This window comes from Strongylocentrotus purpuratus, unplaced genomic scaffold (assembly GCF_000002235.5).
Source record: "Strongylocentrotus purpuratus isolate Spur 01 unplaced genomic scaffold, Spur_5.0 spur5_scaffold_6, whole genome shotgun sequence".
NCBI classification, from domain to species: Eukaryota; Metazoa; Echinodermata; class Echinoidea; order Camarodonta; family Strongylocentrotidae; genus Strongylocentrotus; species Strongylocentrotus purpuratus.
Window position 1 is genome coordinate 55,177,066 of NW_022145612.1, and position 22,454 is coordinate 55,199,519.

Sequence of the window (22,454 nt, forward strand, 5' to 3'; positions counted from 1 at the left end):
AAGTTTTAATTGACCTTTTTCAAACGTAGATAAAGAATTTGAATAATTGTGAAAATGTAATTATTCTGTCATTCCCAAAGTGTATGTGTGTGGGAAGAGGGTTTTATGTGTAATACAGTTTTCAAAAAGATTAAAAGAATCTCTAAATCTCTAAATTGTGTTCCCCTGTGGCGACCTTGTACAGACTGGTCAGACTCTACGATTATATATCATCTGTTCAGAGCCAAAAGTATGTTAACTCTATGTTAAAGAAACTGAGACTCCAAAAAGACGATGTAGGAATTCTGATGTCTAACATGCCCTCTTTATCTCATTTTATCCAACCTTATCGATTCAGGTCTCACATGTTTATGATGGATCCATCACAGAGGAGCTTCAATGAGACATTACCTAGCCTGCAGCCTGGAGAGAATGTGATCATAGATGTAAGCTAGTTTCTTTAGTATGTGTATCAATGAATGTATTGAGAGAAAAAGAGAGTGTGAGAGAGAGAGAGAGAGAGAGAGAGAGAGAGAGGAAGAGAGAGAGAGAGAAAGAGAGAGGAAGAGAAGGCTCATATGAGCTCTACTAATGTAATGCTCTGTTCATATAAATTCTGAAATGTTAACAGTGTCCATCAGTAAGGAATTTCCGTGTCACTACCCTTTCATATTCTGAGAAATAAATGCAATTAAAAAGTGAACATTTCTATAGATGTTATAATATTCTTCTTCATGAAACCATTTCTATTAATATATACATTATACTGTAAAGTCAGGAAGTTTTACTAAATCTTCAACAATTTTGCAAGTGGTTTAGATTGAGAAATTATCAGGCTGCAAATTAATGTAATCGCAACTGACACAATATAGAATTTGTGCAAAATACATAAAAGTTACTTTCCACAAAAATGGCTGTTGTTTCCAATCCATAAAAGTTTCATGTCGCAAAAGTTCCTAGGTTAACATAAATTTATAACCATTATAGTTGGTATTGTGTTGTTGTTGCAATGGAATCCAGCATATTGTTTTACCTTTCTTATTCCCAAGGGACCATATAGTAACCTGTCCAACATCAATGGTGGTATTGCACAAGTTGAGAATGCTACAAATGGATTGATCTTCGTTCCCATTGTAAGTATCAAGAATTTATTACCGGTACTTGATTTCCAGGTTAGTTAGGCAGTTAACGGCTATGCTAGTTTATTAAACACATTCTCAAACTTATAAATAAACCCTAGCTTAATGCATTTAAGTTTCTAGAGCAACCAGAATCAGAGTTTAATAATGGGATGATCATTTGGATAAGCTATGGGATTATGCAACATATATCGTATGGGGTTGAAATCCCTGTTGCTTCACTGATATCCTTTGGCAAGATATGTATCTGTATTTGCCACTCTGCACCCAGCTGAATTGAGCAGGTACATGTACTACATGGGAAGAAAGCTTGTTAAATGCTTGAGTGCCTTATCAGGTTAACTACATTTGAGATTGTATAGTACCGGTATTCAATACTTTGTATCCTCAGTTGGTTGTAAATCCAATTAATTTTATCTAATAATTGACTATTTTTTGCCCAATTTATATAGAGCTATGCCAAGGATTATTGGATCAATAGATTGCTGGAGGTTCAAGGCAAGATTGATTTTCTTACGCCAATCTCTGGTGATGTTCAAGATTACTCCCAGGCTTGGCAATTGATACAGGTTGGTTGCTTTTTCATGTACTACTTTCCGCTGTTTGACAGCCCGACACTTTGGTCATCTAATGCAACGAATAACGTTTCAGCTCTGCAGTTGACTTATAAACTAACAATGTACATGTAACCTATACTCCAAACAATGCGGCGGTTTAGGATTCATTTGGAAGTGAACTAAGCTTTAAACAGTCTAGAGCCAGAAGGGCGTTAAAGATAGATAAACTTACATAAATTAATGCACTTGAGGATCTCAGTTGACGATATTGTTTAATGTATGAGAATACATGAAGAATAATATACCAATTGTACAATGAAGAAAAGTATAATTTTTAGCAAATTTTGAGAAGGAATGCATTCCACAGAGTTGAATATATTTGGTGATTGTTTATTAGCAGGATGATGGGGATATGGAGCATGGCGAGGTGTTCAGATTGTAGTCGTATTCATTGTCTGAATCATATCGTGGAATGTGGAAATGAATTGTCTACCAGTCTTTTAAAGATGGCCCCTGATTGATTTAAAAGAGTTGATTGGAAATATGGTAAAATAGATATCTTTTATTTCTAATTTCATCCAGGTATCAGGGTTGTTGCCATTTGATGATACAACTCCATACACAATCTTTCTACCAGACAATGTAGCCATGTCATCTTTGAATTGGTCTACTGAGGTAAGCTATCAATAAGACACAGTTGACATCATCTGCTGACAGCCAGTAGGTCATCAATGCCAGTCTGGCTGTCAGCGGATGATGTACTTAGTTAAAGGTGTCTGGTTATGTTCTTCCATGGTCTTAATTTTCCAACATTCAGGTGTCAATAATTAACCTAATTTTAGTTCAATGTTACCCAATTATTCTATGACCTTTGCCAGGCCTAAACACTAACAAGCGCCCGGGACACATGGGTGCCCAAAATCTAAGTCCGAACCCCCCAAATTTTGAAGGTTTTACATAGTGTTTTGCACACAGACTGTCAAAAAAAAATGCATACTTTATATTTCATTTAGGAAGGGTTCTTCATTTGTATACATGTGTATGGTCTTTGTTGTATTGTCAATGACAATTTATATGTTATATTTTTATCAATTCTATATTATTCTTTCATAAAAATCACACTTAAGATTTCATCTGAATGTTTACTAAGCTGTAACGAATATTACACTCCATCAGCTTTTCACATTAATCTGTTTTTATTTTATTAACAATTATATCTCAATCTAGCTTATTTTTATTTCATTTCCTCAGATTCCAAATGACTTTCTGCAGCATCACTTAGTGATAGGGAAGACACTGTATTACCACAACATATCAGAAGAGCTTAATATTACCTCAGCTTCTGGTCAACATCTTCATTTCTTGGCCTCCAGTGAAGCAGTGAGTGTGTCTTTATTTTATAGAAATCTGAACACACACAGGATAGAAGAGGAGTGGGGAAAAGAAGAGTAAGATAATGAAGAGATAAAGTAGACGTGAGTGCGTGTGGAGTGGAAAGGAAGAATAGAAGGGGGAGAATGAAGGAGAAAGAGACAAGATAAATCTGAAAGATAAGTTCAGAGATGGAGGGTGAGAATCAAGGAAAAGGGAGATGAAGACAAAGAGAAAAAAAGGAGAGAGAGAGAGAGGGGGGGGGGGGCGATTTATGTGCTTTAATACTTTTTTCCATTAATGTTCCTATAATTAGTCAACAGTTCAATATGCCTTTATGATTTAATTAATGGTTTTATTCCATAATTTGAACTTCAACAAGCTTTTGTAGGTTGAGCGACTCAGTGTCATTACTGAGAATTCAAGATTTGCCAGTACTGGTATATTTAACTCTATATTCACCCCTTCTCATTTGACAGGCATCTGTAGATATGATTCCTATTGCAGCTCCAGACATACTCATCCTTCCCAATGGCATTGCTCATGGTATTCCTGGAATCCTGTCCTCCTCTCTGAGAGAGGGAACGTGTGAGGATGGAATGAATGGAGGATGCCATCAAGGAGCTAGATGCATGCAGAAGACTTCAACTTTGGTAACCATTTGGCTTATCTATATTTGCCTTTTCTTGCCATCACTTGTAATGATGTATTGTGAGTGTAATTGTTAATAATGTTGCCACTACTTAGGCTATTGCTTATGGATTCCGTTATTGTTTTGTAGATAATGCTGTTGCTTATTGGGATGTTGGTGTTTTCTTGCCTAAAACATCCTATGGGACTTTGATAGCTCTAGAATATTTACTTTAAGTGCTATCCATCTCCTCTCAACTGAGCATTCCTCTTAATGTTTACAATAAAACAAAATTTAAAGTTGTTTTTGTAGGAAGGACCAAAGATATTTTAATTTTTTATATATTTAAACAAGAAACGAAATACTTCTCTATAGCGTTAAAGTTGGTTAAGGTTATGCCTGTCAAACCAACAGTCTTGGATTCATATGTAAACCTAAGTGGATGACTGAAGCCTCTGCACGTTAAGAACCCACTGCACTATTTCTATAAGAGAGTAAGGGGAAACCCCTGATGTAGAGGTCCACCTGCACACCCCCGATCAGTGATATCAGGAGGAGAGACGCAATGAACATGGTGATTATATAGTTTGCTTTTCCACTCCCAAGGATTTGATTTGGATTGATTGATTCTTGTTATTTCAAATGTCTTTTGTGTAATCATACACCTTGTCCCCCTTAGCTGCAATGCCAGTGCTTGGATGGTTACCATGGTGATGGCATTGAGTGTGTGGCTAGTGACCCCTGTTCCCATGACAACGGTGGATGCCATTTCAGGGCTGCTTGCATCCCATTAGGTTTGGATGAAAGGAGGTGCAGCTGTAACTATGGCTACGATGGAGATGGATTCTTCTGTCTTGGAAGCATATTTGAGGTAGGATGGGGAGGATCTGTGTGGAGACTGAACAACAGTTAAGCTGCTGCCTTTGTCATTGTATTTTCAGGAAAAATGAATCAAGCAAAGTGGTACAAAGTGATATAAAGTGAATACTTATTGACAATTCAATTGTCAACATAATATTTTTGAAAGTTTAAAAAATCCTTGTACATGCATGCACAGACATTTGATTTTCTGTTTAAAACCATCTTGATAACCCACCTGTCCAGAAACACATCTTTTTAGTCTTTTGATTTATGTTGAATGGGCTTCATAAATGGAATTTGATAAAGGTTTGACTAATTATATAGGATTACAAACTAAGGTTGCAACATGACACGCTGAAAGAAAAGTGATGAATTAAAAACAAAACACAAAAATTGGAAGTAAAATGGATGATTAATTTGATGCATCACTTTTTGTGTACGATCACTACTCATAGAAATTTTCTTCAGAATAATAGTTCATTTGAGAAGCCAGTTCTCAATTAGATATGATGGAATGTGGAGAATACCAGTGAATTATGATGTTCACCTGTCAATATAAACCTATAAATCAGATTATAATTAACAATGAATTACACATTTTAATTCTTATTTCTTTATTTTAGGAGCTTAGGAGCTTGCCTGAGGCCAGCCTCTTTGTTTATTTCTTGGAAAGTGTGAGTATTGTTTACTTCTGAAATGATCTTTGTGAAAGTGCTAATAAATGGTAAGCTGAATAATGTTTGTGATTACTTGTGACCCTGCTGTGGACCAGATATGGCCTGATGGTATACTGACCGGTCGGAGCTGCTGTTGCTACGTATCAAATGTAAAACCCCTCCTGGTTTAAATATTTCTTTTTCTTTACACATATGTTTTTAATGTTTATACAAATGTCATTATTTCTGTTATGCTCACAGTTCAATCAGAGTCTATTGTGGAATGTTCATATGAGGTCTGTGACTAAACAGATTATGACTGCTTGTATTTCAGCTGGATTCTCGTTCATTTCTCAGGAGAAGCGAAGGAAGTTTCACCTTGTTTGTGCCATCCAACGCAGCTATTACTGTATTTTTACAAAATCAGGTATCTAACTTCATCCAATGACCGGGGTAATAATATACTTATCTGTAAAGCGCTTTGTGACGGCCTCCGGTCCTGAAAAGCGCTATATAAGAACAAGCTATTATTATTATTTTAACCTGAAAAACTGTGATCTTGTGGATTTATTCCTGGTTCTTTTATTTAGTCCATTCTATTTCTACATCTTGACTTCTCTCACATGCGATGGATAGAGGTATGGGGAAAGGCTATACTAGATTGTGCTGTAATCATTGTTATTTCCTATATTAAATAGTTCAAATTGCCATTAGTATCAAGAAAATGCTGCATCTTGTCTACTAATGTTACCCTATCTAGTGTTTGATGTAATATACATATAATATTTTGGTATTGCAGAGTCGGCATGAGGAGCTGTACCCCATGACGCAGTACATCCTGTATCATGTGATTGCAGGCAGTCACATGACCATGACAGATCTTCGTAATCGTACAACCTTAGGAATGATGAATGGTCAAGACCTTGGTATAGGTATCAGTCAGGTGAGTCCAGGGTTCAGAATCATAATGGGGGGGAAAATGAAATTATTAGGGAAATTTCTTCTTAAATTTTAACTTATATCTTAAAAAAACAAAAGATGGAAGTATATATAAAGTATATAGATAAAGTGAAACCTGTATTTAAAGGCTGCTTGAGAAAAGCAAGAAAACTGATCTTTATGGGCAGGTTGTATTTATGTACAGGTTCCCCAAAGTACATGATCCAATGACATATTCTGGTGTGAGCAACAACAACAACAGACAGTATTTTTATAGACAGGTGGTCTTTCTATACAGGTAGTCGCTAAAGCAGATTGGATTTTCATGTGTGAGAGATATTTTGAACATTAATATGATTGATGTACCAATATCTAGATATATATATATATATATATATAAGTGTTCACCATAACTTGTGATGAACTTGTTAAAACAAGAATATTATATGTAGCTGATATTTTGCTAATCAAGCTTATTAATTAGTTTTCCCCTAGGAAATTATGCTTAGTGTTATTGAACATATTTTGTTTCAACAAAATAAATGCAATATGTAAAAGAAGTAAATTTGAATTTGAATTATTGCCTAATTCACAGAACGACAAACTTATACTAGGAGCCAGTGGGAGATTCATCTCTGCTGATCATAACGCATCTAATGGCATCATATATATCATCGACACCATGTTAACTCCACCAAGAATTTATGAGTGGCCTAGAGAACAGGTATGAAATGAGGTGACACCAATCAATTTCGTGCACTAACAGAATTCTAAAAGTAGCTGTGCGAGGGATTAAAACTGTATCTAAACTCAATGATTTTGTATCATTGCAAGGGGGAGGCTAAACTAACTCAAATTATCAACACTTTCCTTTCAGAAGTTGTTTACGAATAAATTAATTAATTATTACGTCCTTGAACAACCCACTGTGTATGGCCAAGGAACGTGACATCAAAATTGGCGGCTAAGCTTTGCATAGCTGCGCAACCATTGTTTAGACGTTGCAAAACATACAAATATCATTTATCTGTATGGGAGAGAGCAATTGTACTAGGTCCATGGAAAGTGTTTATTTTGTTTTACTCATTTACAGCATATGGTAATCAAGTTGGTTGGTAGTTAATCATGTAGTAGTATTTCAGTATCTCTTTGGATTATGGCAATATTTTGAAAACCTCCAAATAATTAACTCTGTTCTTCTTTGGTGCTTTTTTCCCCCAAAAATTACTTCCCCCTTTCGTTTCTAAAAGGATATGGGAACTTCTTCAGATGAAGACAATCGCCGTCGGCATCCAAACTTTGGTAGAGACATGGGAATCCTCGGCACCAGTCACAACATCTCCATCTTCCTGCAGCTCCTGCAACGGACACCAATGTTCGAAGAATTCTTTATTGATCCCCACCCACATCCTGGACATGGTGGTCCTCCACCCCGTACTCCACCCCGTCGTCCTCCACCCCGTCGTCCTCCCCCGAGGATAAATGGATCGCGTGTTAGTAGTAGGGAGGATGGGCGTGGTGGTGGGAGGGGGTGGGATGGGCCTGGTAGTGGTAGTGAGGGTGAGCTTGGTGGTGGGAGGGGGTGGGATGGGCCTGATAGTGATAGGGAAGGTGGGCCTGGTAATGGTTGGGAGGATGGGCTTGGTAGTGGAAGAGAGGGTGGGCATGGTCAATCTGGTTACAGAGAAGGCCCCGGTCGACCCGGTGGTATGTCTGGAGAAGGATCAAGTGGGGTTGAAGAATCCATCCGTGGTTGGGAAAGGTCAGGAGGAATGCATCAGGGTAAAAGTTATGGTAGGAGTAGGCACAGAAGGGAGGGAAGAATGCAGCGAGGTAGCACTCTGAGACTGGATGACCTCAAATCAACCCAGAGAAGGAGCGCCTTGTCCAGAGATTTCCATATTAAACATGCAGAGGCTGCAAACCCCAATTTCATAGGTGACAGATATAGACGCAACAGAGTCTCCTACAATCATGGTCATTACCAAAAGCGATCTCTTGACCGGCCTCTTGACCGGCCTTTTGACCAGCCTCTTGACCGGCCTCTGGGAGGCAGACCCCCTGGTAGGCACCCACCCCATGGTATGAGGCAAGGAGGGCGATTTGAAAGCTACAGTACCATCTTTGCTCCCACGGATGAAGCATTCATGAGGCTGCCTCCAGATAAGCTAGATGAGTTGATGGACCCTAGCAACAGGCTTCTGCTGCAAGAATTCATCGCCCATCATGTACTTCCAGATGAGGTACCTTTTTCTTGTATTCCATGAATTAACCCATTTAGGTTGAATTATGATAATTGCAACATATATGTTTGTATGTCTCACTACCTGTTGTCCAATTTTACTGCATGTAGATTCCTGTAGTAGATAAATATTCATATTGTAGTTTATTTAAAAAAACTTTTTAGTTGTTTGGTTTAATAAGTAAATAATTTTTAAATATACAAGTGGAGGTTAACATAATAAAATATCTCGTAAAAACTTGTACAAAAAAATTAGTATGACAAATGTTATTTAACAACGTTTATTTCTCCGCACAGCGATTGTTTGATGATCTTTGGCCCAAGACTGGCCCTTATACTGTACCAAGTCTGCAAGGCTCTGATCTAAGGCTAAGCATCATTGATCAGGTAAGACAATAAGCACCTGCTGTATAGATGGGCAACTGTAAAATCAGGAACCTTCACATGTATGAAACATGGTTCAGATTCTCAAAAATGTCATGCCATAAATAATTGAAACATCACCTTACAAAATATGCAATTCGAAATTCTAAAAATAATAGAAATCATACATTTTTATTAATTTTGAACCAGTGTTTAATGATAATGATGATGCTGAACGATTATATGTATACATTGATCGATTTCACTTAATTATTTTCTGTACATTTTTTACAATACTCCTTGACTGGTATATATACATTTTATTCGAGTGTGAGTAAACAAGAAAGCAAGGGTATATATGCTTGTACATAGTAAGTATAGCAGTTAACAGGAAAGTTTAAAGGATGTTATGGAGTAAAGATTGAGTGCTTGTGTACTTGATGGGTATAAAAACCCAAGACCTCTCAGATCAATACCACCTCTCTCTCCAACCCCAGAGCCATCATATATTTGATGTCTTATAATCACTCCTCTATATTTAATCATGAATCTCCAGGGGAAGCTGTTTGTGAATGAGAGAAGCAGGGTGATTGGTGTTGGACTGGAGTTTGAGGGCGGTGTTCTCTTCCCAGTATCAGAGGTCGTCTCCTTGCCGAGGATGGATGGCAGATGCGATATCGTAGAAACGCACATCAGAAAGGTGATAATTATTTAATTTTGTCATCATTTAAGTATAATGCTATTATTGGATTTTATAGTGCAAATCAACTCTTTTATTAAATAGTATTAGAGGTTGGAAGTATTGGAGGGAAAAACAAACTTAATCACAATAACCGTTGGGTCTCGTGCAATGTAATTGATGAGATCTGTGGGTGGACCACTACACCATGGGTTTACCCCTAATTTTGATCTGTTAAAAAAAATGCAAGAGGAAAACTTTTAATTAAAATATAATTATGAGTTGAGATACTATCTGTGTTGAGTTTAGAGCATTATTCATGTATAATTTTTTTGTTTTTTAATGTCTTGCCCCTTGTCAGAGTCGATGCAAGCGATGTGGTTCTCATATGTGTCCACTTAAGGCAGAACAAGTGGTGAGTATAATAAATCATTCTCCAAATATGAAGTGCTGATTTTCTATTTTTTTTCTTTTCAAAACAATCATGATAATACAGCAACATTTTGTTGCAAGATATGCCTTCACAAGATCATACTTCATTAATGATTATGTAGATCCCAATCAAATGGATTTGTTGAAAGCAGGAATATGTGCTTCCTATATGGTCATTAGAAAGTGCCAATATCTGATCATTTGGGCTTTATATCGAGCAGCCCTTGAATGGTCTGGATGTAACTTTTATCATTTGATGCTATGAAATTTGATATTAAGGGATTTGTCAAACAACACAAATCCTCATCCTCATTTTATAAAACAATTACACTCGTACATGTATATTTGGGCTTTAGCATTATATGTGACCAAGACTAATCCCAAAGTACCCTGTGGGGAAGATTTCTTACTAACGCTCTGACTGATGTATAATGTTTTTTATATTTTTGTATATTCAGGGAGCTGAACAGTCTGGTTGTCGCTTTCATGGTGGCTGGTATGAGAGAGGTTGTCAGACGGATTGCCAATTTACTGAGGTCACCAGGGAATGTTGTCAAGGTTACTATGGACCCAGTTGTCAAGGTAATAAACAATCCATATTATTTTCTTTAGAAAATTGTGCAATTTCATTGATTGCTGTTTAATTGTTTGCTCACTTGTAACTAAAAAGTTACATGTATTTCAAGGCTCAAAAACTTCCAAAATTGTATATCTTTAATATCCATTAGATAAATTAACAGATTTCTCATTGCGGTATTTGCTTGTATTGGGAATGATTGTTCCGTAAACCAATTAATCTTGCATTATTTGTGTATGTGGACAAGGCGTATAGCCATAGTACGTGTTTACATTTAACTAGACTCAATATTGAAATGTTTAACAGGATAATATCAGACCACAAAATACAACATCAATACAGTCTACGCTGACCTTTTCTCATTAAATTTGTCAGTCTATTTTCTCCATATCTTTGTCATCATCTACAGAATGTCCCGGAGGACCGACCTACCCATGTAACAACCATGGTCGGTGTAATGAAGGGTATGATAATGATGGAGTTTGCTCATGTCGTGAGGGCTTTGCAGGCACAGCATGTGAGAGGTGCTTACCAGGGTTCTATGGGCCATCATGTAGAAGTAAGCAAGCTCCAGATTTGTATTTATCTTGTCTTTCTCTCTCTTTCTCTGAATTATTCAAGTATGGATATATTGTCTGTTGAGAGTTAGGAAAGACTTAACCCAAATACTTTTACACAGGGTCAGAGACTCCAACCCTAAGCATCACCTAAATGGGAGATTCTCTGGCCTGAAACCCCTGGCAAATTGGAGATTCAGACATGAGCAATTCTTAAGAAGCCAGGGGAAACAACAAGATTTTGAACCAACACATGCGAGGGAAAGCGACAGAGTTTTTCTTAGAAATGTTTGCATTGGAGCCCTGAATAAGGCCATTTCTAATGCAATTTACCCTGCACATTGGGGGGCATAGAGTTGGAGTCTCTTTAGGGTTAATGTAGAGATGATATGGTCCAGTAGTTTGGTGGTGATTGGTATAGCTCCGAAGAGAACTAGTCTGTTTAAATTTGATACATTGTGTTCTTATCTTGTGCAGAGTGCAGATGCTCCAACTCATCTATCTGTAATGGCCAGTCTGGTGAGTGTTTCTGTTCTGTTGATCGAGATGGTCCATTGTGTGAGCGTGTTCTGACCTTCATACCAACGTGTGACCCTCCATGTCATCAGAATGCTGTATGTCGCTATGGCAACAGGTGCCAGTGTTCACCGCAATATCACGGAGATGGCTACACATGCAACAGTAAGTTCATGGATCAGTAAAAATTATGTTATTACAATGTTTTGTGGTAAGGCGTTTGTTTTTTAATCCTCCACTTTGAGAGTCTCCCCTAAGGCCCTTAAATCGCTCAGAGATACTGATTAATACTATAAATTAAAGAAAATAAATTCTTTAAAGTACTATGTTTATTTTTGAAGACCTTGTTTTGTATTATGAGCTCAGAAACAACATTACATGTGACCAACTATTCATGATGAAGGTAATGATTTTCATTGTGTGTGTGTGTGTGTGTGTGATTCTTCTTATCTCCATACTACCTGTATCTATATATGAATTTGTTCTTCCAGATTCTGCTTCAGTTAAACCTTGGTATATCAGTCATAATCCCTCTGTTCCATACACCTTCCTTCATATCGTTAATGTATGTATTTTGTTGACTATAGGGCCCCGCTCACAAGCTTAGCTTCTACAGGGGTCTTAAAACCATTAATTTAATGATGTAATGAAGTTAATATATGTTGATTAATGTACTATTACCAGTCTCGTTTTTATGTAAAAGATTATATCATGTTTTGTGTGGTTTTGAATAAATGAACTTGAACTGAACTTGCTAGAAAGATGTAATGCACCCAATACTCAAGGTTAAACTTATTCTAGTTATTTAAAAAAAATATTATTATTGTTATAACATCAATATTTGTGTAGATATAAAATAGATGGTGTAACATGTTTTCTTTTTTTTTAAATTTCTTGTGCAGCTATCAACAAATGTTTCTCAGAAAATGGTGGCTGTAGCGTCCATGCCAGCTGCACTCACAATACATCAGCCATTAACGTCAACTGCACATGCCACGATGGTTACCACGGTGATGGTATAGTCTGTCTTCCAGTCAACATTTGCGAGGAGAATAATGGAGGTTGCCATCCTAATGCATCATGCAGATTTAGAGGACCAGTAAGTTTACTGACAAGCAAACAGTCTTAGCAGATTTACATTTTTAAATTTAGATTTAGATTTTTTTTTCTTTGTATAATTTGCATTTCCAAGAGATTTGAGCACAAACTTGTGGCATGGTCTTCTGTGGGTACTATATATATATATATATATATATACACAGTGAATATATCACACTCGTTCGATTATTAAGTATGTTTGGATTTTAAAGATTTTTTTATATGCATCTATCTTTTTCATCAGATTTTTTTCACACAGTGAAAACATGCTAGAAGACATATATACTCACTGAATTTCAAATGGCTGTACACAATAGACATTAATACATTTATTTTGAAGTACATGAACGGTTGGAGTTGAACTTGTACACAAAAAAAGGAAGGACAAATCTTATTAGTTTTAATTTTCACTTTATACTTCTCAGAATATAAGAAGCTGTGTTTGCAGACCACCTTACTGGGGTGATGGATTGGAATGTCATCCTCCTTTGACATCATGTCTCACAAACAATGGAGGATGCTCATACAATGCTCATTGTCAAGAAGGAGAAGATGGAGGTATGTAGACTACTCATTGATCATTCAAGTTATGTGTTTTATTAAAGTTACTCAGAATATTATTTTAATCAGATAAACATGTAAGATGGCATATGCTACATTTAATAAGACTTTATAATTTAATGTCATTTACAGTCCTGCCATATGCTATAATGTGCACATAGAAAACAGAGAGTTTTGCTTAAGCAGTGCATAGATGTAAGCATGTTTGTGGTCCTCTGTACATGTACATGTAATTCTATTGTGTTTTACTTTTCTCATAAAGAAATGATTTTTAAAAGAAAATTCCATGTTGATACCTCCAATGATATTTTGTGTAGTTGCAACCTTTATGATACTTTGGCAAGTCAACATGTAAAACTACCCTCCCCCTTCAAGAATAATTACCCCACAGACAATAATTGCCCCTTCAACCCTCAAACAACTTTGCATGTTTTGAAAAAATATAATAAGAGGATAGTTTTCTTTTTTGAGTATTTCTGAATTAGTTGTCTCATATCATCCATGGTGATAATTTGAGGATTATTATTATTTTGTTTATACTTTTATATATAATTTCTTTTTGTTTTTCTTGGGGGGAGGGGTGGGGGAATGCGTACGCAGTAAGCATTCAGGCATTGCTAACACGTAACATCTTGTTATTTTTCTCTAGGTCCTGTTGAATGTACTTGCTTCTCTAGGTATGTTGGTGATGGTATTGTGTGTAATGGCAACCTTTATGACACCTTAGCAAGCCAACCTGAATTCCGATACTTCTTTGAGGTCAGTGCTTTCTTTTCTCACTGTGGAGAGTTTGTGGTTAATTGAAGTGCTGATGATGGCTGGGATGAAGGAAGGGGGGGGGGCACAACAGGTGCATACCCCCTATATATATTCCATTGTGTTTTACCTTATGTACACTAGAGAAAAAATATGCCCCTTAAACTTATAGACTTATAGACGGGTATACTGATAACTTCTATTTTTGCTTGCAAGAGATGTTTTGAGTAATTAAGTACCTGTGAATGTAAATCAAGATTTATTTGGTGGCTTGTTTTCCTCTCACAGAATAAGATGAATTCGAAAAACAAAAACATGTTCACAAATGAAGCCTACAATTTCATCATCACCACAAAATTTTAATTGATTTTATATTTTACTTCTCCACTGTTGTTACATGTAAATTACTTTGTTATTGTGTATGTGTTTCAGATGATGATGCAGTTAGCCAATGAGTCCCATGAGGGAGAACGTTTAGTGAGAGATTTGCTGAAACTTAATGACCAACTTACAATCTTCATTCCTCTCAACCCAAAATTATCAGAATTGGTAAGTATTCTACCACATAAAAAAATCACTGTAATTGTTTACTTCTCATAACAATTCTGTGCATGTTTGTGCATTTACTCCCAGTCCCTGGTAGATCATATCAAGGTTAAGAGTTGAATCTTACTCAGTTGCTCATGTCTTTAGGCAAATTGTCTCTCTCCATCCAGGTTTAGTAAATGGATACCTGGTTACTGTGGTAGGAAGCTAATTCTGTGACATTTGAATGCTCCCATCGAGACAAAAGGGGTGTACCAATTCATTTTACACAGAGTCAATACTTGTGTGGCTGTTAACAGATGATGTACTTAGGCATGGTTATGATAAGTATGTTGTATGCCTTTGATAACACACTGTAGTAGGAGCTATATAGATTCAATGATTACTGCAATTGTCAACTCTTGTTTTTAACAAGATTAACAAAGCTTTTGGTTGAATGTTCCATTTTTCAACAGAGGAAAATAATAAACTATAAACTAATATTTATCTTTCATCAGACATTCTATCCATCTCAAGTCCTACTCCATGTGGTCCATGACCGATGGAGCAAAGAGGATCTCCTAGAGGGAGACGATGAGGAGCTCGAGACATGGTCTGGACATGAACTCAATGTCGATGTCACCTATGATAAACACCATCAGGTTTGTAGTGTGAGATTAGAAGAATGAGATTTCTGTAAATTATTGAGAAAATAGACGTCAAGAGATGTGATGAAAATGAATTGACACCAGAATATAGAGAAATACAGTATATCAACAAACAAAGACAATAGACAAAAAAAGTGTTAGGAAAGATGGTGATATAAATAGTTGATAAGAAGAGTGAAGGTAATACAAGATTACATTCAAGATTTTATGCATTCACCTATTCAAATTTTAAAAAAATTCAATTTCAATTTCAATTTATTTCATTTGTCATATAAAAACATTATAGTATTAATGACTGCTTTGAGAGAATATTAAAGCAGTCATTAATACTTTTATATGCCGAAAACAAAAGAGGCAACTAATGACACCACCTTGGCCTTTCTCTAGTTTATCTGCATGGTTGTTTTTTATGAGTGTATCTTTGAGAGTAGACTAGATCTAGATTCTAGTCTAATATTTTTACAATTTTTGGGGTGGACCGGCCCTGTGGGGAATAGAGAGAAGAACCTGCGCTTTCATATGACACCTCACTTATTGAGTATCACCTTCAGGATCACAACAGATAAAGGTTTGAATCTCGAATTGAAAAAAAAAACTTGACTTTTTTTGCATGGTCGCGCAATGCACGTAGACTGCATAGAGACTGCATTGTGCGTAATCTCTATGGGAAGAATATAGCACACAACATCAGGTGCGCGATCAGACAGCCTGACAACTAGATCTATTTTCGTCTACGTCTATGCTGGTACTCCATTTTCAGCAACTAAACTAACATGTTTATGGATAATTTCATGTACCCTTTTTGTTGTTCTTGCTGTCAGCGAGTCTTGCATTTGATAAGTTGAAATCTTGGGACAGTTTCTTTAGCCATTTTTGTCTTGTCTGGAATTGTCTTGTCTTGTATGAAAATACCGACCAATTCTTGGCACACGTACGGTATCCTCGATCGCTCAAACCATTTTTTAACATGTAAACCTATGGGGTAACCATGGAGACTGAACTATTTTCCTGGTAACCATGGTTACTGGGATTTTAGAACTGTTTTAACCATGGTTACTGGGAATTTTACAGAAATAGTTAAAGTTTATGAATGCAATTTCGACCAATCAGATGGCTGGATTTCTTAAGTGAGGTATATAAACATAATTATAACATTGATATCTACAGATAAGTAAAGAACATACAAATAACAAATAAATCATTCCTTATAAAAGTTAAAGTTTTCAATATTGATTGCAATATTTCTTCTTGTAACATTCATTCTATTCCAAAACAAGGTTGATAAAGACAAAATATATAACGATCAAACGGATCCCACTCATTACATGTATGTTTCTTGATGTATCCAGGCTATTGTCACCATTGAGGATGTTCCAATCGTGAAGTTTGGCATGGAAGCGACAAACGGTGTGATTCACATGATAGATGCTCCTCTACCAATATGGATGGTGCTGGATTATGATAAGGAGGATGATAATGATGATGATAATGATGATGAAAAGGTATGTTTAATTTGTGTAGGAAAATAATTCTTCAAGAGGACTGTTTGAATTGGCTTTTCCTTCTGAAATAGCAACATTTAAAAATATATGTGATATTGATCCTCCGGCTCATGTTTAATGGGAACTGTTAAATCCAAGTTAATGTTAAATTCAATTAATGACAGAAAACAAACTCTCATTAAATTGAAAATTGTTTTTTCTCTGAATGTTTAAGACTACAAATGAATGATCATCCACCAAGCCATTTGTTAGAAAGATGTTTCCCGGTAGTAGCTGAGTAATGAGCGAATAAAGATAAGGAAATTGAGGTAGTCCACATGTTTGTGAAATATAGTCTCTCCATGTTTAAGTAAATAAAAGTTATGCTTTTGATTCAATGTACAACTGTAATTTCTAGCAACCTTTTGCCTGTTTATCATTTTCATTCAGTAATAAGTATGATAATGTAGCTCTAGAAGCCATTTGTATGCACTGTGAAATTAGTTTTTAGACATTTCTGCACGATAAGAATAACCTTAAATTTGATATTAATGTAATATTTAGTATTTGCGAGACAGATCTTTCCTTCCGAGATGTAAATTAAAAGAATTCAAAATCAATGAAGACTTTCCAATATAGACTCCCTACATATTATATACATGCATATCTGATCCTTCTATTTTCATATTTTCTTTAATGTACAGAACCGGCCTCGAATGAGACCAGGATGGAGTTCCTCCAGTCGGATCTTTGCTGCTGTGGCTGTCCCCCTCGGGCTACTTGCCTTCATCATAGTGGTTGTGCTGTACTGGTTCAGAGGCAGGAAGATAAGAGAATTAAGCAGACATGATCAAGGCCAGGCTGTAGTCTCAACCACTAGTGGCATTGTGCAGGTAAGTGTTTGATGACCCAACGTGTTGGCTCCCATGACAATTGGTCTGAGTTTTATTTTATCAAAGACACAGTTAGGATTTCAATTGGGACTATGGTAGTTTAGTGTTACGGGCAGGGTTCGGATATAGAATTGTGTTTGGTCCAGGCAGGGCATGTGAGTTAAATGGATTCCGCATCTAAGAGGGCCCTTTGAAGCAGTCCGTTGCACCGAGAGTCTTTTTTTCCCCTATCATAATCCCCTTAATCCCCCACCCGGAGCGCACAGCTCGTAAATCTCACTCCCGAAACTGAGTGACATAGGGCTCGCGAAATGCATTGTTGGAAATACACATCGGCTGCTATCGACAAAAATGGCGGCGTACAGTAGGGAAGAGTATTTGGTAGGCGACGATTTAGACTTTCTGACTGATTTTGAGGAAGATTTGATTCTTGAGCCTGGTGTATATGGGAAGTTGGAGACCAATACAAGTTATGCACGTGTAAAATTCCATCAACGGAAAATCTTATTCATTGCAGCGAACCAGAATGTACGGTTAAATGGTTTCATCGTGAATGCGTAGGCCGCTCCATGTAAATAGGCAGCATTTGAATACATGAATAGTCAATACACTCACAACATACAGTACAAATGCACATAATCATCCCGATGCGGTTGATCGGCAAGTTTGACAGTAGACTCACAATTTTAATTTTTAAATTATTCTTTCTAACATCACAAAGTTGAACAAATTGTATTTTAATGCTCTTTAGGTGTCATCAATCGTCACTATAGTACTGCCTTTGAATGAAATCAGTTGAGTTTTGTACAGTGGTGTTTGAAATGTTGAGAATCAATAGCACAACTTTGAATACACGGCCAGGGTAGTAATGCAGCTATGTGTGTTTCCACCAACAACATCCAGCATGTACAGCCCAGCGAGCACGGCGGCTTTCGCGTCGCCGGCCCGTACTCGGGGTGAAAAGTGGTGATGAATTGACAACTTCTAACCCTCATTAAACCAAATGCGCAAATATACAACACAGTTTCATTTAGTTATTTTAAGAGATAAACTTATGGACTACCTTCCTAGCTATGTAAAAATTTCGGAAACTTTCGGAAAATGTCAATAATTAGAAGAGAACGTGATGATGATGAGAAACTTGCATTCATTCTAACTCACGATTTCCTTGGTCGATTTCGCTGGTTCAGATGGCTAAGTCTTCAGAAGAGTTATCCGAGCACAGCGAAAGCATTTGATAACCAATAGAAGGTTGCCTTGTGCCATAAGTTGTCGATTTTGTATTTTTGTTTGTTATAGCCATATACATCTTCAATGAGTATGACGTCATTTTCTCGGTGACTCGCATGGCTTCAAAGCCTTTTTTTTACAACCAAGTGTTTGGAGAGCTTAGGGAAGCAGGCCGCGTTGCGTAACACTTCGTAACATTTGGATCGCCAGAGGGCATCTGGGGTCTGATAAGGGCGGCTGTTGATGGATTTGATGGCTGAAGAGGGTTACATTACTTGTTGTTAAGCCAAGTTAATCTTGAATATCTTTCCCTCGGGAAATTCTTTCGAGACGGAATCTCCATTTAAAGTCTCACCTCCCTGGTCCAGGATTGAAGTTCGGAATAGACTTGGAGTTGGATGTATATCATGGAGCAGTTATTGTCAAAGCATGTGTCATGCATAGAACTGGGTTATATCATCTGTGAGGAGGACGCTGGGGGATGTAGAGAAAATAGAAGGTATCAAGGAATGAAGGAAGGACGGGAGAGAGAAAGAAAAGAGAGAATCGTTAAAAAAGAAAGCAGAGAAAGATCGAATGGAAAGAGTGCAATTTAGAGTGAGACAGATGCACAGACAGAAATATATCAAGAAAAATGTTATAGGATAGTTGTTGGGATCATACTTTCATATGTAAAAAAAAAGCTAATCCCTCCCTCCCATCTCTCCTTATTTCTTTCCACTCACAATGAATTTTGATATATATTTTAACCCCCTTTGTTTACACACCTTTTTTTCTCTGCCGTCTGTTACCAGTGATCTTCTTGTGTGTCTCACTCCAGTCTTTCTTCTTTTCTCTTATTCCTTGAAACGATGTTGCCCTTTAATACACCCCTTAAATATCCCTCTTTGTTTTTCTCTCTTTATTTTTCTCTGCCTTTCCCATTTACTTACTCTTTCCCTGTACATTTGATTACAAAGGGTGTGCCCTCTGTACCTCTAACATTCTTCTAACATATAGTTTAATAGTCCAACGAGTCTAACCATTTCAGATCATGGGAATGTACACTTTATCATATCATATTCCAACGCTCTTCATCTCCTTTCTTCTGTCCCTTTCTCTTATCAGCAGGGAACAGACTTACCTCCTGCTACTACTCCGTCCCCTCCAATCTCTCCTGTGCCCAGTGTAGATCAGGGAGATATACAATACAGCGAGGTAAGTTGACTTCCAGTGTTATGTAATAATCCTACCTATGATGTTGTATGTGTTGGGTAAGATTGCTAATCCATTAGGGGTTTTCAGGTGTATCCAGATGTATAAAAGCAGAGGGGTTGGGTATGGAATGTACATCATCATGTAATGTAAAATGGAGTGAGTAATTCTGAAAGGGGACAACATACTGACTGGGCCCTCTATGTCTTGGCCATGAGAACCCCCCCCCCCCCCAAAAAAAAGAGCAATATATCAGTAATGATATTAGTGTTTAGACCAAGTAATATTACTCATGCTAATTTTTGTTATTTTGTTTGGAAGGGGGGGGGGGGGTAACAAAGTATGATTAGGTCTTATTTCCTTTACAATTATAGATGTGATTTGGGAAAATGAAATAAATTGTATTACTTTTTAGATGAGAAACTCCAAAGCCAGTTGATGCAGAGAGAAAGCTTATTGATTGACTGAAGTGGTATATAATAATAATCACCACCATATGATATTATATGATCATTTTACATCTTCCCCTTATCATACATAGAGTGATCAATAAGTCTTGTTATTTTAACAATTTTCCTTTATTCCTCTTGTTCCAATGTGATAGTTTGACCAGCTGATGTCTGAAGAGACTGGGGAGAAAAGGGAGCCTCATCGGGAGACTAGTTGCTGAAAAGAATTTCTTACAGACTTTTAAATTTTGTGTGGTTTTAGTAAAGGTTACAAATATGAATAAAGCCCATTCTTACGTGACTGAAATTTCAAGAGGATGATTATTTTAGGATGGAAATGAAGACTGGCTATGCACATGTATATTAGAGAGAGAGAGTCACTCAGAGAATGCAACATCTAAAAATGATGGATTTATATATTACAATTGCAGTGAGAAATATAACAAAATGCAGAAATGAAATTTATGTATATTGAATCACAAAAGGATTACCTTGATATGAAAGCCAAATAGTTTCCTTTAAGCCCAAGGCTTTGTTACAATAAGAAATTAATAATTGCAGTTTTTTTTCATGGATTACAATTTTTGCAATAGCTAATCAGAATGGAGAGATGGACTCTAATTTTATGAGAGATGGATGTAGATTATGTTAGAACATTGATTAAGTCATTAAGTCTTCTGTTATCAAAGACCAAAGTCTTTTCTATAACTATGGCAGTTAACGGCACCAACTTAATTTAGAACCATTTGCCTATTGGTTTGAGATCCTGTTCTAACCGACAGGACATTGTTAACTGTATTCTTGCCTAGCTTACTTTTTGTGTATAATGAAAGTGCCCTCCTCAAAGATCATGTTGCTTTTTCAGTCAATTTTGTACTATTGTTCATGAACTACTTGTTGTGAATATTTTCTAGCGAAGTTTTATGAGTACACCTAATTGCTATACACATTAGCTGTTTATCACAAAGTGACTTAAGAACAGAATGCTTCATTTGGGAGGATTTTTTTTCTGTTCATAAATGAGTAATTTGTGAAAAATTCTTATGAAGTTTTATGATACATATAAAATGTAATTGCCAAACACATTATTTGTTCATCATAATGTGCTTTAATTTAGAACAAATTGCTTTGAGGAATTCTTGTTGTTCATTATTCTATTGTTTTTGAACATTTTCTACTGAAGTTTTATGAATACTTGCTCATCACAAAGTGCCTTATTTAAGAACAGGTTGCATTATTTGGGGATTGGAAAAAAAAAATCTTGAATAATTTGTAATTTGTTTGCACTGTAGATTTATGATATACCGAGGAACCTATACATGTAGAGTGTATATGATTGTATGTTGAAAATGCTAATTATTTCCAATTATATGTGTAAATGCTTTTCCTAAATGCAGAATACAAGTACCATATGTTTGCTTGCCATTTTAGTTCATGAAAAGGTAAATAAATACATTTTTATTTTCACAGTGCAATTCAATCTTTAGAATGGTGCAGTAATACCGGTATTTTATTGCTGGGAGAGTGGTTAAACTGCTTTTTTTTGTCATTTGCAAATTATATATCTTGCCTGAACATATTAAGTTTCAAAATATTATTTATTTTATTGTATGCTTGTATGAGATTGCTACATGTATGTATCTACAGTAAACCTCACATTTTCTTACCACAAGTGTTTGTATACTCCTATATGCACTATATATATATATATATATATATATATATATATATATATATATATATATATATATATATATATAGGACCAAATTAGTGTATATTGAGACTATTAAATAGTCATTTACTGTGACTTTAGTGTGCTAATTTCCACCATCCACCCTAGACACAGTACATTCTTGAACAGTACTTATTCTTTGTAAAGGAGTACTTATATGTATGCTGAAAGTTGTACTTTGCCATTTTCTTTCCTACTGGGTATTTTTTATTTTTATACAGAAATGCTTTTTGTTAATGCAGATTACATGTGTATTAATTCACGATTAGAATTGTTGTTATTGATTGTATTGGCAATAAAAACTAATTTCCAAGAAAGAATTCATTATTTCTTATTCTTTGTTAAGCCTAATATATGACTTGTTAAA

At 36.1% G+C, this 22,454-nt stretch overlaps 1 protein-coding gene across 3 annotated transcripts in view; it reads left to right on the forward strand.

The window, feature by feature from the left end:
* The window catches only part of LOC577668 (stabilin-2), a 34,423-nt gene extending 12,016 nt beyond the window's left edge, over positions 1-22,407 (forward strand). Inside the window, exons 14-40 of one of the 3 annotated variants that reach the window (XM_031000486.1) lie at positions 338-425; positions 1,029-1,112; positions 1,571-1,687; positions 2,258-2,350; positions 2,927-3,055; positions 3,526-3,699; positions 4,357-4,548; positions 5,162-5,212; positions 5,529-5,621; positions 5,994-6,137; positions 6,729-6,857; positions 7,384-8,376; positions 8,673-8,762; positions 9,295-9,438; positions 9,779-9,832; positions 10,308-10,431; positions 10,836-10,985; positions 11,461-11,664; positions 12,402-12,598; positions 13,023-13,155; positions 13,808-13,917; positions 14,347-14,463; positions 14,958-15,101; positions 16,457-16,609; positions 17,293-17,481; positions 19,819-19,908; positions 20,510-22,407. In XM_031000486.1, the coding sequence (XP_030856346.1) occupies positions 338-425; positions 1,029-1,112; positions 1,571-1,687; positions 2,258-2,350; positions 2,927-3,055; positions 3,526-3,699; positions 4,357-4,548; positions 5,162-5,212; positions 5,529-5,621; positions 5,994-6,137; positions 6,729-6,857; positions 7,384-8,376; positions 8,673-8,762; positions 9,295-9,438; positions 9,779-9,832; positions 10,308-10,431; positions 10,836-10,985; positions 11,461-11,664; positions 12,402-12,598; positions 13,023-13,155; positions 13,808-13,917; positions 14,347-14,463; positions 14,958-15,101; positions 16,457-16,609; positions 17,293-17,481; positions 19,819-19,908; positions 20,510-20,575 (4,252 nt within the window). In that variant the 3' untranslated portion in view covers positions 20,576-22,407. Of the gene's footprint in view, positions 1-337; positions 426-1,028; positions 1,113-1,570; positions 1,688-2,257; positions 2,351-2,926; positions 3,056-3,525; positions 3,700-4,356; positions 4,549-5,161; positions 5,213-5,528; positions 5,622-5,993; positions 6,138-6,728; positions 6,858-7,383; positions 8,377-8,672; positions 8,763-9,294; positions 9,439-9,778; positions 9,833-10,307; positions 10,432-10,835; positions 10,986-11,460; positions 11,665-12,401; positions 12,599-13,022; positions 13,156-13,807; positions 13,918-14,346; positions 14,464-14,957; positions 15,102-16,456; positions 16,610-17,292; positions 17,482-19,818; positions 19,909-20,509 lie in introns of those variants that run through there. The other 2 variants (XM_031000487.1, XM_031000488.1) reach the window with 2 other exon arrangements.
* The last annotated feature ends 47 nt before the right edge of the window (positions 22,408-22,454 follow it).